The sequence below is a fragment of the Siphateles boraxobius genome, unplaced genomic scaffold, assembly GCF_051911475.1.
Source record: "Siphateles boraxobius isolate OS27281-9 unplaced genomic scaffold, OSU_SipBor_1 66, whole genome shotgun sequence".
Classification (NCBI taxonomy): domain Eukaryota; kingdom Metazoa; phylum Chordata; class Actinopteri; order Cypriniformes; family Leuciscidae; genus Siphateles; species Siphateles boraxobius.
In genome coordinates this window covers 19,065,508-19,086,158 of record NW_027509193.1, presented here as the reverse complement: position 1 = coordinate 19,086,158, position 20,651 = coordinate 19,065,508, and the positions used below count along the sequence as shown (strand labels likewise).

Sequence of the window (20,651 nt, the reverse complement as noted above, 5' to 3'; positions counted from 1 at the left end):
TAAATAAAAGCAAAAATAAACGTAAATAAATAATATTATTAATATAATATTACATATTTTTTATGAATATATAATATTATTAAGATTATTACTATACATCCTACAAAGTAACAAGATGGGCTCTGGCAACATTGCATTCTACGTTTACACCAAACGCGTCGCGTAAATTTCACGCAACACAAAACGAGTCCATTGTAAATGACGTAAAACACAATCTCCAAGAAGTGTGCAAGATAGCATAAAGTGGTAAATACGCTGTGGATAAATAAGGTGTCCACCCACTTTAGAAGATCGCTTTTTCCCCACCGTATCAGTGACAGGTAAATAAACAGAAAGCGAAGAAATATATCGATTAATCTTCCACGCACTCAGTGAAAGTAATCGAAACATGATCCGTTTATACACCGCTCAAGGCCTCTCCACGGCCACTAGCACAGCATAACAAAACACGGTCGCCTTCCTGCTGTTTGACAACAAAAATATTGAGAGAAATTTTAAAGAAGAGAACACTGAAAATGAAAGTTACGGCAACAACAGCAAAGCTGAGCGATATTTACAAGCAGAATCTGTAATTGTTTGTTTCAGTAACCTGTGTGTGTGTGTGTGTGTGTGTGTGTGTGTGTGTGTGTGTGTGTGTGTGTCTGTGTGTGTTTTATAAAGGTGTTTAAACCTCCAATTTGATGCTGTTTTTTGCAGCCCAGCAGCAATGATGAACTGGAATAAGGGAGGCCCGAGTGGCAAGCGAGGCTTTGGATTCGGGGGATTCTCTCTTGCGAGTGGGAAGAAAGAAGAACCTCCTGTTACCCAGAAGGCCCACTCCGCATTTGGAAGTACAGGACCATCAGGTGGATATGGCAAGAATCAGCAGCTTTCGTCTTTTTACAAAATAGGAACAAAACGAGCCAATTTCGACGAGGAGAATGCGTAAGTACTTAAAATGTGTCTGTTTTTAAAATGAAGACATTGCACCCCTAAATAAAAATTGAAATACGCCAGTTTAACCAAGAAAGAACATTTGTCATTATTTTCTCACCTTCATGTTGTTCAGAACCCATATGTCTTAGTTTTTTGTGTAGAACACAAAAGGAGATGAGTTTTTAGTCACCATTCACTTTCATTGCTTTTGTTCATTCATTTCATTGCTTGAAATGTATTTTTAGTTATTTTGAGGATGATGAAGAGGAGTCTAGCAGTGCAGATCTGCCATATATACCTGCCGAGAACTCTCCCACTAGAAAGCAGTTCCAATCTGGAGGTGGAGGAGGAGGAGGAGGCTCAGACAGTGAGGATGACCCCCTTGATGCCTTTATGGCTGAGGTGGAGGTGAGAGCTGCGATCCTGAACTGGTCTCTATTTGAACCGGAAGCTAACATTGCTGCTATTTTGCTTTAATTCTTGCTCTTGTAATTATTTTGACTTCTTTCAGGACCAAGCAGCAAAGGACATGAAGAAACTTGAGGAAAAGGAAAAAGAGAAAAAGTTGGCCAAGTAAGATTCGGCAATTATCACAGAAAAAATATATAATTTTAAGACCAATCATTCAGATAATATTTATAGCAGAGAGGATGGGAATAGAAAATGGGGGTTAATGGGTAGAATATGGGTTTCCATGGGTGATTGAGCGAGTCGCAGGGAAGTTTTTTTTTTCTCCGCTTGTTTCTTCCAGGGGTATACGGGATGACATTGAAGAAGAAGATGACCAAGTGAGTGACCCTCTTGACGTTACTACCGCCATCGTATCTTTGCCACAGCAATGGCTGTGTCCCACCCCTCTTTTTATCTTTCTTCCTTATACACTTATATATATAAATACATCAGTTTACAGACTGAGCCATTTAAATGTGCTTTTGGTAATGGAGTTGGTGCAATAGAGTAGCTTGTGTTTAAGGCTATAAATGCACTCATCAGATTTGATTTCTCAACAGATTCAAAAGGTCTCAGTCATTATCTATTTTCTTTAAATGTTTACAGGTAGAGTGATTCTTTTTTTACTGAATCATGAGATTTGAGTCCATGTTAAATGTGTGTGTTAAAATATCAGTGATCAATTACAATATCATTGACACCATATCAGTGCTGTCAGATATGTGGTTTTGAAATTTTGTTGAGAACTTGCTATGTCATATAATCAGTTATTCTGGGTCAATTTCCTAGGCAATACGTATTTTCTCGGACTTGAATTTGAGCTCAAAGTTGAATTTGATGTAGTTCCATTTGAATGACTTTCTTATTTTCAGATATAAAGGCCTTCTGCTCTTTGTCTTGATCTAAAGCATGGTTTTGTGTTCTTTGCAGGAAGCATATTTCCGTTACATGGCGGAGAATCCAACAGCTGGGTTGACCCTAGAGGAAGAGGAGGAAGAAGTGGACTATGACAGCGATGGGAATCCCATTGCTCCTACTACCAAAAAGATTATCTTGCCCTTGCCCCCCATAGACCACTCAGAGGTACTGTTACTGCATCTCCCTTCAGTAGTTGTTGCTTTAACATCCCTAAATAGAGGGCTGTAGGGATGATGTAATTTTGTAGGCCAGAAGTTTGCATCTTCCTCGTTCCCTCAACCAAAAGCCATTAGGAATTTGTGCATTGGCTTTTGGATTATAGCAGAAAATACGCTCTGTGACTAGCAAACGTTTATGATAAAAAAATAAAAATAAAATCACAAGGGTGTTATTACGGATTCATATGTCATAGAATACAATTTTATTTCAGGCATTTCACAACCCATTGACTTTGGAACGATGGAACTGGAAGTTAAAAATTGCTAACTTTCTTTTTTCCTATTCATTCCTGCAGAACTCTATTGATGAGCAAGTACATTGTAGTTTATTAGATCTCTCATTTCAAAAAGCCCCTGTATGTACTTTAAAGAAAAGTATGAGATGTAAACAATGACTTTTTACCTCTCTTCTGTTTGTAGATTGACTATCCTCCCTTTGAGAAGAACTTTTATATTGAGCATGAGGAACTCAGCGGCCTTACTGGGGTTGGAGTGGTGGAATTGAGACAGAAACTGAACCTGAAGGTCAATGGCAGCACACACAAGTACATACACAACTGATCATTCTCTTTCTTTCAACCAACGTTAAACCATATTCAAAATGAACAGGTTTCAGGTGCAGCCCCTCCTAAACCATCCACCAGTTTTGCCCACTTTGGATTTGATGAGCAGCTTATGCACCAGATCCGTAAATCCGAGTACACTCAACCCACACCCATCCAGTGCCAGGTGAGCTGTCACACCCATCCAAAGGACCCTTTGTTCATTTATGCTGTAGTCATTTTAGGTGTTGGATTATTTTTCTAAAGTAATTTGTGTGTTGTTTCACTAGGGTGTTCCCATATCTTTGAGTGGCAGAGACATGATTGGCATTGCCAAAACTGGCAGCGGAAAGACTGCAGCTTTTATTTGGCCAATGCTGGTGCACATCATGGACCAGAAGGAGCTGGAGCCAGGAGAAGGACCTATTGCTGTGATTGTCTGCCCAACTAGAGAGCTCTGTCAACAGGTCAGTGAGAAAGAAAGCTCCTTCATGTTAGGGGAAGGTGTAAGGGATGAATGAGTGGAAGGAAATGAAAAAATAACTACTGAGCCAAATAATGAAATGTGTTCTTCTTATAAAGCAGTCTTGTTCATAATTCAAGGTTTTGATTCATGATAGTGTGTTTTTGGTTTTAATCACTTTGCAATGCTTACCTCTGTGGTTCAGATCCATTCCGAATGCAAGCGATTCGGGAAGGTATATGGCCTTCGCTCAGTGGCAGTGTACGGAGGTGGCAGCATGTGGGAACAAGCCAAAGCTCTACAGGAAGGAGCTGAAATTGTTGTCTGCACCCCAGTAAGAACATCTCTGCCTGGTTTTAAGATTTGTTCGATGCAAGTTACTTTCAGTTAAAACAGCTCAAACATGCAGTTTAGTCTGGGACTAGGTTTAAGCCTTGTCTGTGAAACCAGGCATTTGTCTTTCAATACACAGCCTCATTCAACTTGTTTCTATTTACTAAAGGTTTTCCTTGGTTTGTCTTTGAAAGTGAATATATTGTATGAAGATTTCATTCATATGTTTGCTTTTCTCACATAGGGTCGTCTAATCGATCATGTGAAGAAGAAAGCTACATCTCTGCAGCGAGTGACCTACCTGGTATTTGACGAAGCTGATCGCATGTTTGATATGGGCTTTGGTATGTGTGAAATGTCACTTTTTTGTATTATCTCATTCATTTGTATCCCATGTTTGTTTGTTTTTTTTCTATTAAAAGCTCAGTCAAAACAGCAGTGCATTTCACAATTGCTGTTTGGTCACCAAAGTATTGAATTAAAGGGATAATTCACCCAAATTGATCATTCTTTCATCATGTACTTACCCTCCTGTTGTTCCAAACCCATAAGACTATTGTTTATCTTCGAAACGGACATGAACAACTTTTTAATGAAATCTAAGATATTTCTGTCCTCCCACTTAAGTCTATTCCACCAAAACGAGCTTCAAAATGTCCATAAAGGCTGTTTAATTCAGTCTTCTGAAGAGACGTGAACAGATTTAAGTTAGGCTTTTATTCACATATAAACATTGATCCACACACATACATAGAGGGCATCGAATATGGTAAATGGAAGCTCAAATGCGCTTGCAAGAAAAAACCTCATTGGTTCTCACTCCACAAAACGTTTACCATATTCGATGTGGTCGATGTATGTGCATTGATCAGTGTTTATATGTGAATAAAAGTTAATTAAATAGGTTCAGACCAACATGAGGAAGAGTAAATTATGGTAGAATTTTTGTGTTTTTGGGTGAACTATTCCTTTAAGGAAAAAAAAGTACAATTGTGATGCCCTTGTCTTAAATTTAACCTGCATTATACAGAATATCAAGTGAGATCCATCGCCAGCCATGTCAGACCTGATCGACAGAGTAAGTATCTTTCATGTTCATATTATTGTGCTGCTTGAAAACATTTCTACTAGTTTCCAGCATGATTCCATTTATTGTACTTATAAGCCCTTCATGACCTGATCTCTCACAGCTCTGTTATTCAGTGCAACTTTTCGGAAGAAAATCGAAAAGCTGGCACGAGATATTTTGGTCGACCCCATCCGTGTTGTGCAGGGAGATATCGGAGAGGTACAGCCCTTGTTTCTTATAAAATAATTTGTACACATAGTATTTGAATAAGTTTATTTGAACTTCTTTTCTCATCCTCCCAGGCTAATGAAGATGTCACTCAGATAGTGGAGGTGCTGCAGAGTGGGAAGGAGAAGTGGGGTTGGCTGACGCGCAGGCTGGTGGAGTTCACCTCCGCTGGCTCAGTGCTGGTCTTTGTCACTAAAAAGGCTAACTGTGAGGAGCTGGCTACAAATTTGAATCAGGAAGGTTATAGCCTGGGGCTGCTCCATGGAGACATGGATCAGAGTGAGAGGAACAAAGTCATTGCTGACTTTAAGAAGAAGAATCTGCCCATATTGGTAGCTACTGATGTTGCTGGTTAGTGTCACTTGAGGCATTACATTACTTATTTTGTGTATCTATCTGCATCTGTTCAAGATAGATGAACCGTTTACATTTGTGTACTTTTTCCTTTTATTATAAATATCTCTGTATTCATTCAAATAAAAATTCTCTTGCATTTTTCAGCTCGTGGGTTGGATATTCCATCTATCCGTACAGTTGTGAACTACGATGTAGCACGAGACATTGACACACACACACATCGAATTGGTAGAACAGGTCGTGCAGGAGAGAAAGGTGTAGCTTACACTCTGCTCACCACTAAAGACACTTCATTTGCTGGTGACCTGGTTCGCAATTTAGAGGGAGCCAATCAGAGTGTTTCAAAGGAGCTGATGGACCTGGCGATGCAGGTAAAACAACATCCTGTTTAAAATGTATATTTTTCATTGTGCATGTTTTATCGATTTTTTTTCACCAACTTTGCATTTTCTTTTTTTCTTTTCTAAGAACCCCTGGTTCCGGAAATCCCGCTTTAAGGGAGGGAAAGGGAAGAAGCTAAATATTGGAGGTGGAGGCCTGGGTTACAGAGAGAGACCTGGCCTTGGATCTGAATCCACTGTTAGTTTGATATTACTTTTGCTTCATTTTTTTATTTTAGTATTTTCCTTTTTTTAATATATTATTATGTAAATGTCTGTTTGTGGTTTTACTCCACTTTTTTCCATAATACCTAGTTATTCCTGTGTTTGCAATTACCATACAAACAGGAACCGAGCCAATTAATTGCTAATGCGTTTTTCATTTTCTTAAATCAGGAGCGCAGTAGTAGTAGTGGTGGTGCTGCTCTTGGTAACTATGAGGCCTACAAACCCTCCACTGGAGCCATGGGAGACCGTATGTCTGCCCTGAAGCAAGCATTTCACGTAAAAAAAAAGCCCTCTCTCATGTTTTTCAGTATAGATATAGTTTACATATGTGTAAATATACCAATCTATGCAGTTTGTTAAACATGCTCTTGTTTTTTCTCAGGCTCAGTATAAAAACCACTTTGTGGCGGCATCTGGTGTTCCTCCTAAACTTACTACAAAGTCTAGTAGCTCTTCTGGGTGGACCAGTGCAGGAAGTCTAAGCTCTTTGCCTTCAGGAGCACCTGAGGGGCCTGACAGACCCCAACTGTCCTACTCTCCATCGTCATCCTCCTCTTTTTCCTCCATGCTGCCGCTCCCTGCCCTCAGCTCAGGCACCAAAATGAGCGGCTTCAGTAGCGCTGGCTCCCTGAGCTCAGTTTCAGACTCTTACTCTAGCTCTTCTTCAAAAGAAGGGTCCCGTAGTGATAGGAATGCTGACGACAGGGGTCGTCATGGAGAAAGTCATTATCGCCATGGTGACAGGCATAGTGGGGGAGACCGTGATCGCTATGGGGAAAGGGACCGCTATAGTGACAGAGATCGTCATGGCGATAGCCGAAACGGTGAAGGGAGCCATAGGGACAGAGAGGGACGGTCAGAACGAGATGGGGGTGAGAGGTCAGGGACTCATAAAGACAACTTTGCAGTTCCTGATCCCCCCAAACGCAAGAAAAGCAGATGGGACAATTAAAGGTTATAGGATAGAAGCAGTCAACTGTTCTTAGATCCGAACACACAGCTGACCCAGTCTCCCCAGCAGTGTCTTTATTTGTCTGTTTTTTTTTTTTAGGCTGTTTCAACCATTTAGAGCTGTGAATTGGCAGGATGAGTAACCAAATGCATCTTGAGCCCACGTGTTGTGTTAAAGTAGATACCTGTTCAGTGGCACAAAAGTTGTTTCTTTATGAAGAGACTAAAAGAATGAGAAAATTTTGATTCTGGCTGTGTAACTTGAAATATAATCTGATTTCATATAGTTGAGTACTTTTTTATTACTGTGTGCTGCTTCACAAACTATTTGTGAACTATATATTTTCTTTAAGATTCTGCAGCGTGTTTTAATGTGTGCTATGTCATGTTTCAGACAACATTTTAAGTTCTTAATGTCAATTATGAGCTTGTCATTTATTCATACTACCTGTTAATATTTTAAATTAAAAAATTTCAGTAGACTGTTCAGATTATTGTCTAGTATAGTTCAAGAAAGAATGAAGTCTACAATGAATCCACAAACACTCTGATTTAACTAAACATAACAGTTGGGGGAAAAACATATCAGTGAATCTATAATAAAATAATGTTATGATCCTGCATTCCTTTGGTTCTGAACTAAATGTCTCCATTTCAGTCCCTTGTGAAGATTGCTGTTGATTAGAGGGAAGAACGTTAGTTACAATCTAAACCTGAAACATACTTAGGCTAACTTTATTATTTTGGATACTCTAGTGTACAATTCTGTATGTGGCCGTGTTTCTGAATTAATAAAAAAAAAGGAAGACACAAAAAGATTTGGGGTTGTTTGTGTTTCAGAGAATTGATCTTTCATTTTAATATTTAAAATAAGCAATGTTTGGTTTAGCTACTAATAACATGCCCTTATATGTTAATTCATTTTATTCGGCTTAAAAAAAGAATCAATGACTTTTACCTGTGATATATTGAATGAGTAAATTGGCAGGTGTAGAGAAAAATTATGCTTGTCAAGAGAGAGGTGGAGCCATTCTGATTAACATCTGTATAAATTTGGATGGAAGCACCCTAATGTGTCATTGATACGAAGCTTGGCAATAATGGGGTTTTGGCAGGTTGGATTTGGATTGGCATTTATTCTTGCACTTGGATTTTCTGAAGCCCAATGGAGAGCAAGAGCAGCACATAATTGGAGTCCAAGCGAGTTTAGGCCTAGAACATTAGCTCAAGCTTATCAACAGGTTGATTCCAGGATGTCTTTGGTTCCCAGTAACACTGTATTTGCACCCCAAAGGTTTCCCGCTCAGTTTCCTGTCCAGACACCAGTCAGGACTGACTTTAGAAGATCTTCTCAAGATCTTATGGGTGTTCAATTAAAAGAGCTGTTGCAGGGTCCAGTGGCGAAACTGACCCTGGAGCTTTCCAAGTCTACCAGAGGAACCACAGTTTCCAGATGTTCCTTTTAGTTGCCTTATCCTGTCCCTGCCAACAGTGTAGCTGCTCAGTGTGGAGAGAATTCAGTATATGTGGAAGTGATGAAGGACTTCTTTGGGACTGGGAACCCACTATTGTCCTCTAGTTTTTACACTGGAAGGCTGTACTGCAACTGGAGAGGATTCTTCTGCTCAAGTGCTGATCTTTGAGTCTGAACTGCATGGATATAACAGCAGATCAATGGTAAGGTTCTGTTGTGACAATCAGGTATTCTGAACTGTCCATGTGACTCTTCTATTAACCTCTCTGTTTAGGTGACTGAGGATGAGCTTGTCTATAGGTTCAACATTATCTACACCCCAGAAGAGGCTTCATATGGTGTTCCTATTGTCAGGAGTAGTGGTGCGGTGGTTGGTATCAAGTGTCATTATCCAAGGTGAGGATTCAATTAATTCAGGCTCACCAGATGTTCTAATTCTGCAGTTTATGGGCAAGAGATGACAACTTGTTTAACTACTACAGAACACAATGTGAGCAGCGATGCCTTAATGCACACTTGGATCCCATATACCCTTAACTAAGGTTGCAGAGGAAGTCTTTGTCTTCTCCCTCAAGCTCATGACTGGTTGGTGTAGCCCAAACAGATTTGTAGTATGCTTGTGAATTGCATACACACATATATATATATATATATTTTTTTTTTTTTTCCCATTGCAAATGACTGGAGATTTGAGAGACCTCTAACCATTACTTCCTGGGTGACATGATAGTTCTTGAAGCATCAGTGCGTTTGTACAGCCATGTTCACATCCGTGTATTTGTGGACCGCTGCGTGGCTACTGCAGTCCCTGATGTTGCTTCTGTCCCCAGATACTCTTTTATTGAGAGTAAGGGGTGCTACCTCATGTATCCCAGCTTCCAGAAGGGTTGTGTGATTTTCTAACTGGGTTCTGTTCACAGGTGCCTGGTTGATGCCAAGCTCACAGGCTCCACGTCTCACTTTATGCCCCAGACTCAAGGTGATAAGCTAGGGTTTCAGCTAGAGGCGTTCAGGTTCCAGCAAGCAGACAGTGGGCTGGTATGTCTTGTAGTTGTGCAACTCTTTGTATGAAATGCTGCCATGGTGTACAAACAATTGTCTCTGCAGGTCTAGCTCACATGCATTTTGAAGGTGGCTGTAGCAACCTCTCCAAGTTCTGAACAGAAAGCTTGTTCATTCTCTGCTAATGGGTATGTTGCCTGCTAGATGAGTGTACAGGTGAATTCACTGCATTAACTTAATTGAGGGTTTGTTTTGTCAGGTGGGTGTCTTCAGATAATTCTGACCAGGTGTGTGGCTGCTGTGACAACTTGTGGCATCAGAAGTGGAAGTGATCAACTGCTTACAGGTTTGGACTAACTCTGATAACTTTATTGTCTTACATAACTTTATTGTCATACATGACTTTAGTTCTCACTAATCAGTTGTTCCTCAGATCTACGCTGGGAAAGGGCATTTGTCGGCCCCATCAATGTTAAAGAATCTGGCTATGGCCAAAAATGACTGGAAATGTCATGTGACTTCTGGTGATTTTAAATAAATGTTAAAATATTTGGTGTTTTTTTGTCTTTACTTTCACAAATACTACACTTAAACATTTATCCCATTTACATGGTTTCTGTTCAGATATGTACCACAAAAAGCATATTTCTACTGGTCTATGTGGGGGGACATTTTTCTCAAGTCTTTTATGGGGCTTGGCTTATTACAAGACAAAAGAGCATTTCAATAGCATCCTATACTTTCTCGTGCTTGCTGGATTATTTAATTAATTGGGGTTCAAGTGTGTATGCTGAAACCCTATTGTACTTGATAGAATTTCCAAGTAAGGACTTGAAATTTTGAGGGATGCTAGTATACCCGCCCTCTCTATAGACCTTATGTAGCCACGCCCCTTTTCAGCGCTGAGCTCGTTGTCTTTTGACTTCCGGTCTGTATTTTCACAGCGATCTTGCGTAGTTATGAATTAACGGCTCGTTTAAAAAATGTCCAAGGCCCATTTGTTAAGACATATGCTTTACAATGCTTATGATAAACATTACAATGCTCATGATAACTTTCGTTAACTCTACAATAAGTAAATCAACTTCACCAGCTAATTACTCCTGGACAGCGATGCCTTAGAAATAAACAGAGCGAACGCAAAAATGGAAGTTCAAAGACAATATTCTAAAGATGGCGGCGCCCTCGTTTATCTGGTGCATAAGGTCTATAGGGGCTTTTTGCACCAGAGGAACCTCTTAACCTTTACATGGAGGAGAAAATCCAATGCAACTGAGGGGGCCAAGCGAAACATGACTATGTATTTCTGCTTAGCTATCAGCACTGGACATCAACCACATGACATGCGCTAATAACTTTGCATTACTGTCTAATTTATGAATAACCACCACCAATGTGCAGCATTCAGCTGGATGATGCGACGGCAGCCATATTGTTTACCAGCTTCCTGAAAATAAACCTGGGAATAGTGTTGTCAAAGGTTCCGACAAAAAATGTGACGACATCAGCATTCGCCCCTAGCATTTTGAGCGCTGTTGAGCGGTTTCTTAAACACCTCTGATTGGCCATTGTGTTCACGCGCTCAACATATCTGTGATTGGTTACAGTGATTAACACTTCCAAAACAATTCCAAAATATTTATTTTTAAATAGGAACATTGTGAGGATACAGCCATTTCTAGTATCTTTGACAGAAAAGTTAGATTCGAGATTGGCCTGTAATTGACTAATTCTGTAGGATCAAGTTGCGTTTTTTTAATAATAGCCTGCTTAAACGTTTTTAGCACGTATCCTGATGACAGAGAAATTAATGATATTAAGAAGAGGATCTAGGACCATTTGGACCATCCAAATGCAGTATTTATTTGAAAGGGTAATCCAAAGACATAACCCAGATAACAGGCAAGAGGACATAAACACAAAGTAAGTCCAAACACACAAAAAGGGGAATCCAAGAAACAGGCAAAGATCAAAAACCAAGAATAGAGCGAATACTCAGAATTGCAGTAGAGACACTAAACAAGACTTCACAGGGAATGAATGTGAAAACCAGGCTTATATGGGGTGAGCTAAACAAGGTAATGACATACAGGTGACTGTGATCATGGCTGATTAGTCTGGGCAAAGGATTATGGAAAATGTAGCTTGTGGATGTGTGGTGATTGTCCGGGTTGGAGTACCCTCTGATGGTTATCCCGGGCACTCTCACTGGTGATCGTTACAGGTATAGGGGCTAACATACATGTTGTTGATTTAGATGATTTAACGAGTTTAGACAATTTTTCCTCTACTATGGCAATAAATTAATGGAAGTTCTCCTCAAGGACACTACAATGTACAGTCTGATGCGATACTGCAGTACACAGTTACATGGTTATAATTTTCTCTCTAATATTATCAATCTTGCAAGTAAAGTTCATAAAATCATTACTGCTGTGCTGTTTGGAAACGTCTGGGGTTGAAGCGTTATTTTTCGTTGAATTAGCCACTGTATCAAATAAATACCTAGGGTTGTATTTGTTATCTTCTAAGAGAGAAAAAAAATTGCCTTTCTGAATGCAATAGTGCTGTCTTTCCACGAAATACGAAAAACGTCTAGTTTTGTTTTCTTCCAACTGCGCTCCATTTTTGGAAAGTAGTGATGATAGATCATCACTGCAATAGCCCAAATGGTGAAGGGAGCCATAGGGATAGAGAAGGATGGTCAGAACCAAATGGGGGTGAAAGGTCAGAGACTCATAAAGACAGCTTTGCAGTCCTAAACATAACAGTTGTAATGGGGAGAAAACATCAGTGAATCTATAATAAAATAATTTTATGATCCTGCAATCCTTTGTTTCTGAACTATATTTCTCCATTTCAGTCCCTTGTGAAGATTGCTGTTGATGTGAGGGAAGAATGTTTGTTACAATCTAAACCTGAAACATACTAAACTTTATTATAATGGAATACTCTAGTGTACAGTTCTGTATGCGGCCTTGTTTCTGAATTAATAAAAAAGGAAGACACAAAAAGATTTGGGGTTGTTTGTGTTTCAGAGAATTGATTTGTCATTTTAATATTTAAAATAAGCAATGTTTGGTTTAGCTACTAATAACATGCCCTTATTTGGTACTTAATTTTATTCTGAGTAATAAAGAATCAATGACTTTCACCTGTTATATATTGATTGAGTAAATTGGCAGGTGTAGAGAAAAATTATGCTTGTCAAGAGAGAGGTGGAGCCATTCTGATTAACATCTGTATAAATTTGGATGGAAGCACCCTAATGTGTCATTGATATGAAGCTTGGCAAAAATGGGGTTTTGGCAGGTTGGATTTGGATTGGTGTTTATTCTTGCACTTGGATTTTCTGAAGCCCGATGGAGAGCAAGAGCAGCACATAATTGGAGTCCAAGCGAGTTTAGGCCTAGAACATTAGCTCAAGCTTATCAACAGGTTGATTCCAGGATGTCTTTGGTTCCCAGTAACACTGTATTTGCACCCCAAAGGTTTCCCGCTCAGTTTCCTGTCCAGACACCAGTCAGGACTGACTTTAGAAGATCTTCTCAAGATCTTATGGGTGTTCAATTAAAAGAGCTGTTGCAGGGTCCAGTGGCGAAACTGACGTGGAGCTTCCCAAGCCTACCAGAGGAACCACAGCTTCCAGATGTTCCTTTTGAGTTGCCTTATCCTGTCCCTGCCAAAAGTGTAGCTGCTCAGTGTGGAGAGAGTTCAGTATATGTGGAAGTGATGAAGGACTTCTTTGGGACTGGGAACCCACTATTGTCCTCTGGTTTTACACTGGGAGGCTGTACTGCAACTGGAGAGGATTCTTCTGCTCAAGTGCTGGTCTTTGAGTCTGAACTGCATGGATGTAGCAGCATATCAATGGTGATGTTGAGTGTTTTTGCATGTTTTTGTAGTAGTTTCTGTGAATAACATTTGCAATGCAATCCTTAAGGTGACTGAAAATGAGCTGGTCTATATGTTCTCCCTCATCTACACTCCAGAAGAGGTTTCATATGGTGTTCCTGTTGTCAGGAGCAGTGGTGCAGTGGTTGGAATCGAATGTCATTATCCAAGGTGAAGACTTAAGGATTATTGGATGTCCTAATGCCATCAAATTTACCACAAAGTTATTTATATTTGATATTGACTGACACTTTTTCATCTATAGAGTAAATGAGGTGAACAGCGACGCCTTAATGCCTACCTGGGTACCTTATGCCTCCACTAAAGTTGCAGAGGAACTCTTAGTCTTCTCCCTCAAGCTCATGACTGGTTGGTAGAGTGCAACATTCACTAATGCCCCTTTTGTTTGAACTTAAACAATATTTCCCAACAGATGACTGGAAATTCGAGAGGCCTTCTAATCAGTACTTCTTGGGTGACATCATCAATTTTGAAGCCTCTGTGAGGTCATACAACCATGTTCCCCTCCGTCTATTTGTGGATGGATGTGTGGCTACAACAGTTCCTGATGTCAGTGCTGTCCCTAGATACTCCTTTATTGAGAACAATGGGTAAGTCCTTTGTGTAATGTGCTTGTGGGTATATAGCAGAGGTCTTACTAGATTCTACCCTAGGTGCCTGGTTGATGCCAAGATAACAGGCTCCAGGTCTCACTTTATGCCCCGGACTCAAGGTGATAAGCTGCAATTTCAGCTGGAGGCATTCAGGTTCCAGGAAGCAGACCATGGATTGGTATGTGATGGTTGTGCTACACTTTGATATGCTGGCAAAATGGTCAAACAATTCTGTTTGCAGGTCTACATCACATGTTTTGTAAAGGTGGCTGCATCAACCACTCCAACAAGTCCTGAGGAGAAAGCTTGTTCGTTCACTGTTGATGGGTATGTTGACAAATCAAAATGCAAGGGGTAAATTAGGCTGTGCAAGGAATTAATATTTGTTTGGCAGGTGGGTGTCTGCAGATGAACCTGAACAGGTGTGTGGTTGCTGTGACACATCCTGTAGCATCAGTAGTGCAAGCGATCCGCTTCCAGGTATGAAATAACTCCCAAATATTTTAATGATTATGTATAAAGCATTCTCACAATTTGTTTGTTCTTCAGATCTATGGCGGGAGAGAGCCTCTGTTGGACCCATCAGTGTTAAAGAATCTGGCCAAATGTAATTAAATTGATGTGTAGTCCAGTGGGGGCTCAAATTTTTAAAACTGTCATCTGACTTCTATATCCCCCCCCCCCCTTCAATAAACCATCCTCTTGACTCTCTAGGCTTGAGTAGTGATTCTTAGCTCTGTTTTTTCTTAAGCACCATGTGTAACTGTCATCGGCCAGTAAGAGCTGTGCATGTAAACCTCACTCCCCTGATCTCAAGAGGTGCCGTAGCGACTGCCGCAAGAGCAGTGGTCTCAAACTCAATTCCTGGAGGGCCATAGCTATGCACAGGTTTGCTCCAACCCTAATCAAACAGCATAAAACAGCTTTTGTGCCTTTATCATCTTTTCTGCATATATACTGACCCAGATAATCATCACAAAACTTAATGCATACTCAATTGTTGTAAATGAGTTTTTATGAATGGCTTGCTCTAACTGTTGCTCTGGTGTTCGTCAACAACACGCGCTTGCACCCCCTGCTGGTGAGGTCGACCAACAGCAGATGGAGATTATGCTCGGTAATCTACTGCTTTCCCTGCAGCTCCTGGATGTCAACGTTGAATTTACTGTCGAATTTGAACCAGTGAATTTGTGGAAGCGAATTTGAAAGCGAAATAAAATGGACCGAAAACCGCCCGTTGAATATTATAGGTTGTATTTTTAATTAGTTTGAATATTTTGGAAGTGAAAGATGAAAGGTGAATATGGATTATTGAAATTTGACCAATGAAAATGTGTTTGAAATGTTTTGAATTGAAATATTCACAGCTTAAATATTCAACCATGCTAAATTTCAGCCCATAAAAATGCAAGCCCTAAAAATACAAGCAGGGTTAATGCAATGCATATTTTTTTCAAGTAGTACAATTCAACAGGCTTTTTGTTTCAAAAACATTTCCCATTATTTTACTTCCATAAATATGTATTTTTTACGTATCTCACAAAACAGAAAAATCATATATCAAAAGAAAGCTCTCATTCTCAGAAATGTGACTGTGTAGTTTGTTTTATTGTTTTAACATCATAGTTCAAATTATCTTCAAAATAATCGCGCAGTGAAATATGATTTCTGGGAAAAAACGAAGACAAACGTCTCATTTCTACTTCGATTACAGGTGCTCTAAGCTAAAATCAGCCACAAACTCTATATCATCTTTTACCTTAGGATGTTTTCTTTCAAATGAGCCCATTTGTACTTTTCTATGAGCTCCTCTTGGTAAATAATCCACTGTTATGTCGCGGATGTCCAGAACACAAAACGCGCTCGACGGGAGAAACACGCGATCTACACATCAACATCAAAACGTGCAAGCGTCCCCTAGTCATTGACGATGATATACATATCAGGCACGTGTTCAAAGCTGAGGATGTCAGCTTTCCAATCACATGTCAATCATCCATCTAGTCCAGTCAGAAGCAAGTCAGAAGCTGAAACAGCCGACGAATCAGTGGAGCAGGTTCAAGACGTTGCTGGTGAGAGGCGCGTCATGTTCAGTGACAATTGATTGGCAGAGACAGAGACGAGTGAGGGAAGATTTGTCGGTATATTTATTTTACTGTCTATGGTATATTTGTATTTTGTGAGCGATTTAGATTTAAAAATGGCATCTGAATAGGGAAAAGCAGCAAAAAATGTGTTATTTTACATTGAAGCGATATTACAAGAGCTTGAACGAGAAAGTGTGGCTGCATTGTGCAGTGACTTGTAATGACTGAAGTAACTTTAGAGGCGCTGCTTTTCGTGAGGGAGAGGACTCAGCGTTTGACGGCTAAGTTAAGGACAAAAATGTCCCCATTAAAACTGCAATTTTTAATCCAAGGTCCATTTAACTAGGAAGCAAGGCTTTAAAATTAACGTTTGTACAAATTATTATATATTTTTTTTACCAGATGGTGCCATTTTCTCAGGTTTGGCCTATAAAGCAAATACTCTCTTTATTTTGGTTTTCTGCTTCTGTAGAGCCAATTTGATAAATTATGCAGCTAAAATTGTGTGGGTGTGTTGGTATGTCAGAGTGTGGTTTGTATATAAATGTGTGTGTTTCTTGTTATATTTGAGAGAGAAAAACTCTACTGCAAATCACAAATCCAGTGGAGCTTTGCTGGCATTTAATGCAAATTTAATGGGGAAAATCTGGTTCTGTGCCCAAACAAAATCTTACTGAAAGCTAATTTTTTTTTAGATATCAACCTCAAATTTAGAACACAACTTATTTTGATGTATAACTTTGATTTTCTAGCAGTTTTAGAGTTGTTTCAAAAAGTATATATTTTATATAAAATAATGTTCATATGTTCAATGTTATAAACTTAAAACCTCTATATTTTTTTTTGTTTCACTTCTTTAAATTTTTTTTTAAAATAAATCTTTATGATTTTTTTGGGACACAAACATTTATGGACCTATGTTTAACTTTTTTTTAAATTGACACAAGGGTTAAACTTCTATTCACAGTTTAACCTGGCTATATGGTGGCATTTAAACGATGCATCATTGAAATCCAGTCTCTAACTTTCCTGCCCAGAAATATCTGAACAACTGAAGGTTAAGCTTGTTGGCACTTGTTTTTCCAAAATTTTGAACAATCAAATTGCACCTGCAGTTTGTCTACATTTCTTATTTGCATACTGAACTGGCCATACTTATGTTTATCAAGCTACAGTTTTACACTGTACAAAATATGCTATTTTAAGTGTGGATTCTATACCCAACAATAATGGCAAACAAATGTGGCTTTGAGGCAACCTAAAATTTCCTAAACTTTAATTGCTACTGTATTTCCTTCAGAAAATGCAAATAGTGTTTCTTACATCCCAACTGAAATGCTGGTATATTCCCACAAGGTGGCAGAAGCTTATTCACCCTATTACATGACTTCCCTGCATGTAACACTAAAAACTGTTAAGTATCAATGAGACAATCACCACTCATTACCAGCATATGGTGATATATTCTTCATATTCATCTAATGTTACTCTAATTCTGCTTGTTCTCCTTTGTCTTAAGACGTGTTAGTTTTTCCTTTAATTAAGTAGGCTGTACTAGCGCAATGCCCGTGCAAAATCTGTTTTTGTGTGTTTTTAGTAATTGTTGGTTTGGTACTCCCTGTATCGTCGCGCTTATTCATTTGTGGATGTTAACTGAATCTGTAAGTCAGCTACACTGTTTACTTCTGAATATTATATTTTATTCTGGTGCGCTTAACGTTATCGTTTTCTCAGAATTTAGGCTCCTGTGTAATAGTAGCCTAGGCCAGAGGTGGACAAAGTACACAACTTCCTTACTTGAGAGAAAGTACAGATAGCTACTGGTCGAATATTACTCCGTTAGAAGTAAAAGTTGTAAAGACCGATTTTTATTTAAGTAAAAGTACAGAAGTACTTGTTTTTAAAAGTACTTCAGTATCAAAAGTACAAAGTAAATGTCAATGCATTGTTACATTATTGTTGCATTATTACAGGACCTTATGCCTCTGAAGCAAATACACTGACCAGTTTGTAGTTTTGTAGTGTGGAGCTTTTAGAATGTCACAAAACCTATAGAAATTAAACAACTGAATTTATAAAAAAGACAGCCATAATCATCTTCATTTTTTTTATTTAAAACTCCTACCACCCCAACAAAAGAAGTACACATCTACAGTATGTGTATCCATTCATGCACATATGAATCAAGTGGTCTGTAAATAATTCTAAAAAAAAACTAGCTACAACCATAACTGTATAACTGCTCAACAGCAATACTGCTTTAACAAACAGCACAACATAAATATTTATTTGCCATGAAAACGAAACTTTCAAACCTTTACTTGTGACAACGATGTCTCTCACAGATCACTAGTAAAGAGAAATCGTACTAATCGTCAAACTTCACGACACATGACCCTACAGGAGTGATTACCGATAGGCTTGTCTGTCAGCCGAAAGAAAAACCAATCACGTTTTAGAAACGGAAAAAATCATGACAAACATAACTACTTTCTACTCAAGGACGTTGACAGAAATGTAGTGGAGTAAAAAGTACGATATTTGTCTTTCAAATGTAGTGAAGTTAAAGTAAAATGTTTCCAGAAAAAAACAATACCCAAGTAAAAGTAAAGTACAGATACTCAACAGTGCTTAACAGTACTCAAGTAAATGTACTTTGTTACTGTCCACCTCTGGCCTATTCAGCAACTCAAACATACCAAACCAACAATTACTAAAAACACACAAAAACAGATTTTGCAAGGGCATATCTATTATTCACATATCTCTCGAACCGTTAGTCCGATGGATTTCAAACTTTACAGGTGTCTTGCGACGGGAACATGTAAGTGCAGTGCCGAGTTTGACGTTGTTTGGATTAGAAATGAAAAAGATATCGTTAAATATATCGGTAAAAGCACACATTGGCTTTTGAGGCATGGCTCACACTGCACACTGAGTGGCCAGTCCCCAAAATAAACATTCTGACATTAGAGGGTTGTGGATTGAAAATATCTGAATATTATATTTTATTCACAGCCATCATTTGTAGTAGCCTATTCACAAACTGCTTGCTCAAGCGTAGCGTTTTCTCTGAGTTCACTGTGTAGCTCCAGCCAAGGTCTGAACCTCCCCTGAATCGTCGCGTTTATTCATTTGTGGATGTTAACTAAATCTTTAAGTCAGCTACACTGTTTAATTCTGAATATTATATTTTATTCTGGTGCGCTTAACGTTATCGTTTTCTCAGAGTTTAGGCCAGCAACTCAAACATACCAAACCAACAATTACTAAAAACACACAAAAACATGGTCATTTTGCACGGGCATTGCACTAGTTGTTACAATTCAACAGCAAAAGTTCAGTGACATTTTTATTCTTGCATGGTTGAAAGCAAATACTGATACTGACATAATGACATACAATAAATATGGAAAACTGAACTACATATATAACTAACTACTGATAGCTAACTACTTCTGAATAACTACAATATTCAGAAGTAAAAGTGTAGCTGACTTAATGTTTAGCTGACAGTGTTTGTGTCAGAATGTTTATTTTTAAACCACAACCCTCAAATGTCAGAATGTTTATTTTTTTTAAAACATAATTTTTAAACCACAACCCTCTCTAATGTCAGAATGTTTATTTTTAAACCACAACTTCAATGTGTGCTTCTTCTACCGATATATTTACCGATATCTTTTGCATTTCTAAACCAAACGACCTCAAACTCGGCACTGCACTTACTCCACTCGGGCCTGTAGCAAGACACCTGTCAAGTTTGAAATCCATCGACTAACGGTTCAAGAGATATGCGATTAACAAACACAGACAGACAGACGTTCCTGTAATTTATAGATAGATATATTAAATACTCCCGGTTATTAAATACTTTTTGCAACCTTCTTTTGCCAAGATAACAGCTCTGAGTTTTCTTCTATAATGCCTGATGAGTTTGGAGAACAACTGACAAGAGATCAGAGACCGTTCCTCCAAATAGAATCTCTCCAGATCCTCTAGATTCACAAGTTCATGTTGGTGCCGCTTCTCTTCAGTACAGCCCACTCATTTTCTATAGGCTAGGGTTCAGTTAAGGGGACTGGGACGGTCATGGCAGAAGCTTCATTTTGTGCTCAGTAACCCATTTTTGTATTGATTTTGATTTTTGTTTTGGACCGTTGTCCTGATGGAAGATCCAACCACATCCCATTATAAGATTTCTAGCAGAGGCAGTCAAGTTTTGATTTTTCTGTTGGTATTTGCTAGAATCCATAATACCATGTATCTGAACAAGATGTCCAGGACCTCCAGCAAAAAATAGGCCCACAACATATAAGATCCAGCAGTATATTTAACCGTAGGCATGGGGTACTTTTTATCCCTGTTTGCACCAAACACATCTGGTGGTTTTGCTGCCAAAAAGCAGCCATTTTTAGTTTTTTTTTGTTTCATCTGACCATAGAATCCAGTCCCTTTTGAAGTTCCAGAGTTTGAAGTTGGAGTTTGTTTTTGGAGGAGTGAGGAGCATTTTTCTTGAAACCCTCCC

General features: G+C 38.9%; 2 protein-coding genes and 1 pseudogene across 4 annotated transcripts; all 3 read left to right on the top strand.

Annotated features, from left to right (window-relative positions):
- The first annotated feature begins 175 nt into the window (after positions 1-175).
- On the top strand, positions 176-7,868 carry ddx42 (DEAD (Asp-Glu-Ala-Asp) box helicase 42). 2 transcript variants are annotated; one of them, XM_077212754.1, is made up of 18 exons: positions 176-320; positions 697-924; positions 1,161-1,323; positions 1,427-1,488; positions 1,667-1,703; positions 2,296-2,448; positions 2,922-3,026; positions 3,111-3,230; positions 3,334-3,510; positions 3,712-3,840; positions 4,084-4,183; positions 4,870-4,917; positions 5,030-5,127; positions 5,211-5,487; positions 5,638-5,864; positions 5,962-6,072; positions 6,270-6,377; positions 6,484-7,868. In XM_077212754.1, the coding sequence occupies exons 2-18, from the start codon at positions 707-709 to the stop codon at positions 7,051-7,053; spliced, it is 2,703 nt and encodes a 900-aa protein (XP_077068869.1). In that variant the 5' UTR covers positions 176-320; positions 697-706; the 3' UTR covers positions 7,054-7,868. The 2 variants fall into 2 exon arrangements, with proteins under 2 accessions (XP_077068869.1, XP_077068870.1); XM_077212755.1 differs by lacking the exons at positions 176-320; positions 697-924; positions 1,667-1,703 and having other exon boundaries at positions 1,255-1,323.
- Positions 7,869-8,150: 282 nt separating this feature from the next.
- zp3e (zona pellucida glycoprotein 3e) lies at positions 8,151-14,727 on the top strand. The gene is given in 11 exon segments (XM_077212756.1): positions 8,151-8,464; positions 8,466-8,514; positions 8,517-8,632; positions 8,634-8,729; positions 8,801-8,922; positions 13,688-13,791; positions 13,856-14,033; positions 14,097-14,214; positions 14,278-14,363; positions 14,431-14,516; positions 14,586-14,727. Coding segments are annotated over 11 exon segments (1,329 nt in total). The 5' UTR covers positions 8,151-8,152; the 3' UTR covers positions 14,648-14,727.
- LOC143722183 (zona pellucida sperm-binding protein 3-like) lies at positions 9,054-10,069 on the top strand (annotated as a pseudogene). Its single transcript, XR_013196850.1, has 6 exons — positions 9,054-9,111; positions 9,204-9,380; positions 9,447-9,564; positions 9,634-9,716; positions 9,788-9,874; positions 9,962-10,069. The product of XR_013196850.1 is annotated as a zona pellucida sperm-binding protein 3-like (transcript).
- Positions 14,728-20,651: the final 5,924 nt, after the last annotated feature.